Below are 1649 nucleotides of genomic sequence, written 5' to 3' on the forward strand. Positions count from 1 at the left end.
GAGGGCTGGTTCACACGAACACCTTCTCTTGAGAAGTGCAGTGCAAATCTTTTGTCCATTATTCCATTGGATTGTCAGGCAAATATCTTTTCACACTCTGTGGGCTGTATTTTCACACTCTAAAATGCTTCTTTTTTTTACTTTTTGAATTGAGACAGAGTATCACTTTGTCACCCTCAGTAGAGTGCTGAGGGGTCATAGCTCATAGCAACCTCCAACTCTTGGGCTTAAGTGATTCTCTAGCCTCAGTCTCCCTAGTAGCTGGGACTACAGGCGCCCGCCACAATGCCTGCCTATTTTTGTTGTTGTTGTTTTTGTTTAGCAGGCCCCGGACGGGTTCGAACCCACCAGCCCTGGAGCATGTGACCAGTGCCCTAACCACTGAGTACAGGCACATCCTAAAATGTTTCTTTTTCAAAAAAGTTGTAAAACAATATAATTTATCAATATTTCTCTTCTATAGTTGGTAATTTACCTACTCCAAGGTTATGAAAAGCTGTCCTTTATTTCCCTCTAAACGTTTCATTCTTTTACCTTTCACAGCCAGGCCTACAGTCCATGTGGAATTGATTTTTGTGTGTGGTGTCAGGTATGATCTTCCCCACACTGATAGCCAAGTGACAGCACTGTCTTTTACGGAAGGTATCAGTTAGGCAGAAATGCCTCTGTTTTGCAGAAAGAAATACATACAGCTAATCTAGCTAAATGAAAATATTTTTTAAAACATGTTACTTCCTTAATTCTAAATCTTAGATTACCAAATATCCTTGAAGAACTCTTTTTTATGTGAACGGAATGACTTTCAGAGGAGGGTGCCCTGAAAAAGTAACTGCTATCAGATGCTCTATCAATAAAGTTCTCATAATGAAACAGCAACCCTGTTATACGTGTTTCTCCTGAGACTGATCAGCAAAGCTTAGTTTTTCATGCTTCTGTATCTTATACCTGAGTTTCTAAATCTGTACCTGGTGTAGGACCAAACACTGAATCTGGAGCGACTGCACCGAGTACGGCAGACCCTGAAACCTTCTAGATTAGAAGCTGGCATCTCCTTCCTGGTATCTTGAGCTGGCTGCTGGCAAGCCGGCCTTCTGGGCTCCAGTCTCTCACTGTGCTGCCCTCGCCATGTTCCCAGCTCCACATGGAGCCACCTATTTGTTAGACATTACGTTCCCAGTGTGTTACTGCTCCATCCATGCCAATCTGAGATGAGGGGTTTCCTCAGTTTCACCCTACCTGGTCTAGTACGCATACATAGGCTGGGAGAACTGGGGTCACAGAATATTAAAACAGGCATCACATATATTGCCAATGTATGAGTACCAAAAAGCACACCACAACTAAGATTCTGTATTTCTTTAAGAAAGAATATTTCAGTTAAGGAATAAACCATTCATTTCTAAAATGATTTATCTTAAATTATCATATTAACAACCATGAACTTCTTCCTGCAAGGCACAAATAAGTAGTTTCAAAAACAACAAACTTACTCATCATTGTCTTCTGGGGTAGATTCCTCTCGTTCAGTTAAATTGCGATGATTCAATTTTTTTCTCTCTCCTATGTGCATGTGTAATAAAGAAGAGGACATAAACTTAAGGGAGAAATCATTAAATTTTAAATAGAGTTTAGACTGCCAAATAACACGC

At 40.5% G+C, this 1649-nt stretch overlaps 1 protein-coding gene across 2 annotated transcripts in view; it reads right to left on the reverse strand.

Moving 5' to 3' along the window:
* Positions 1-1649, reverse strand: part of ITGB3BP (integrin subunit beta 3 binding protein) — a 67224-nt gene that overhangs the window by 25219 nt on the left and 40356 nt on the right. For both annotated transcript variants that reach the window (XM_023515110.1, XM_023515109.1), the window contains exon 4: positions 1491-1560. In XM_023515110.1, coding sequence (XP_023370878.1) covers positions 1491-1560 — 70 coding nt within the window. The remainder of the gene's footprint in view (positions 1-1490; positions 1561-1649) is intronic.

Source organism: Otolemur garnettii, unplaced genomic scaffold, assembly GCF_000181295.1.
Source record: "Otolemur garnettii isolate 467f Iridium unplaced genomic scaffold, OtoGar3 scaffold00066, whole genome shotgun sequence".
Lineage (NCBI taxonomy): Eukaryota > Metazoa > Chordata > Mammalia > Primates > Galagidae > Otolemur > Otolemur garnettii.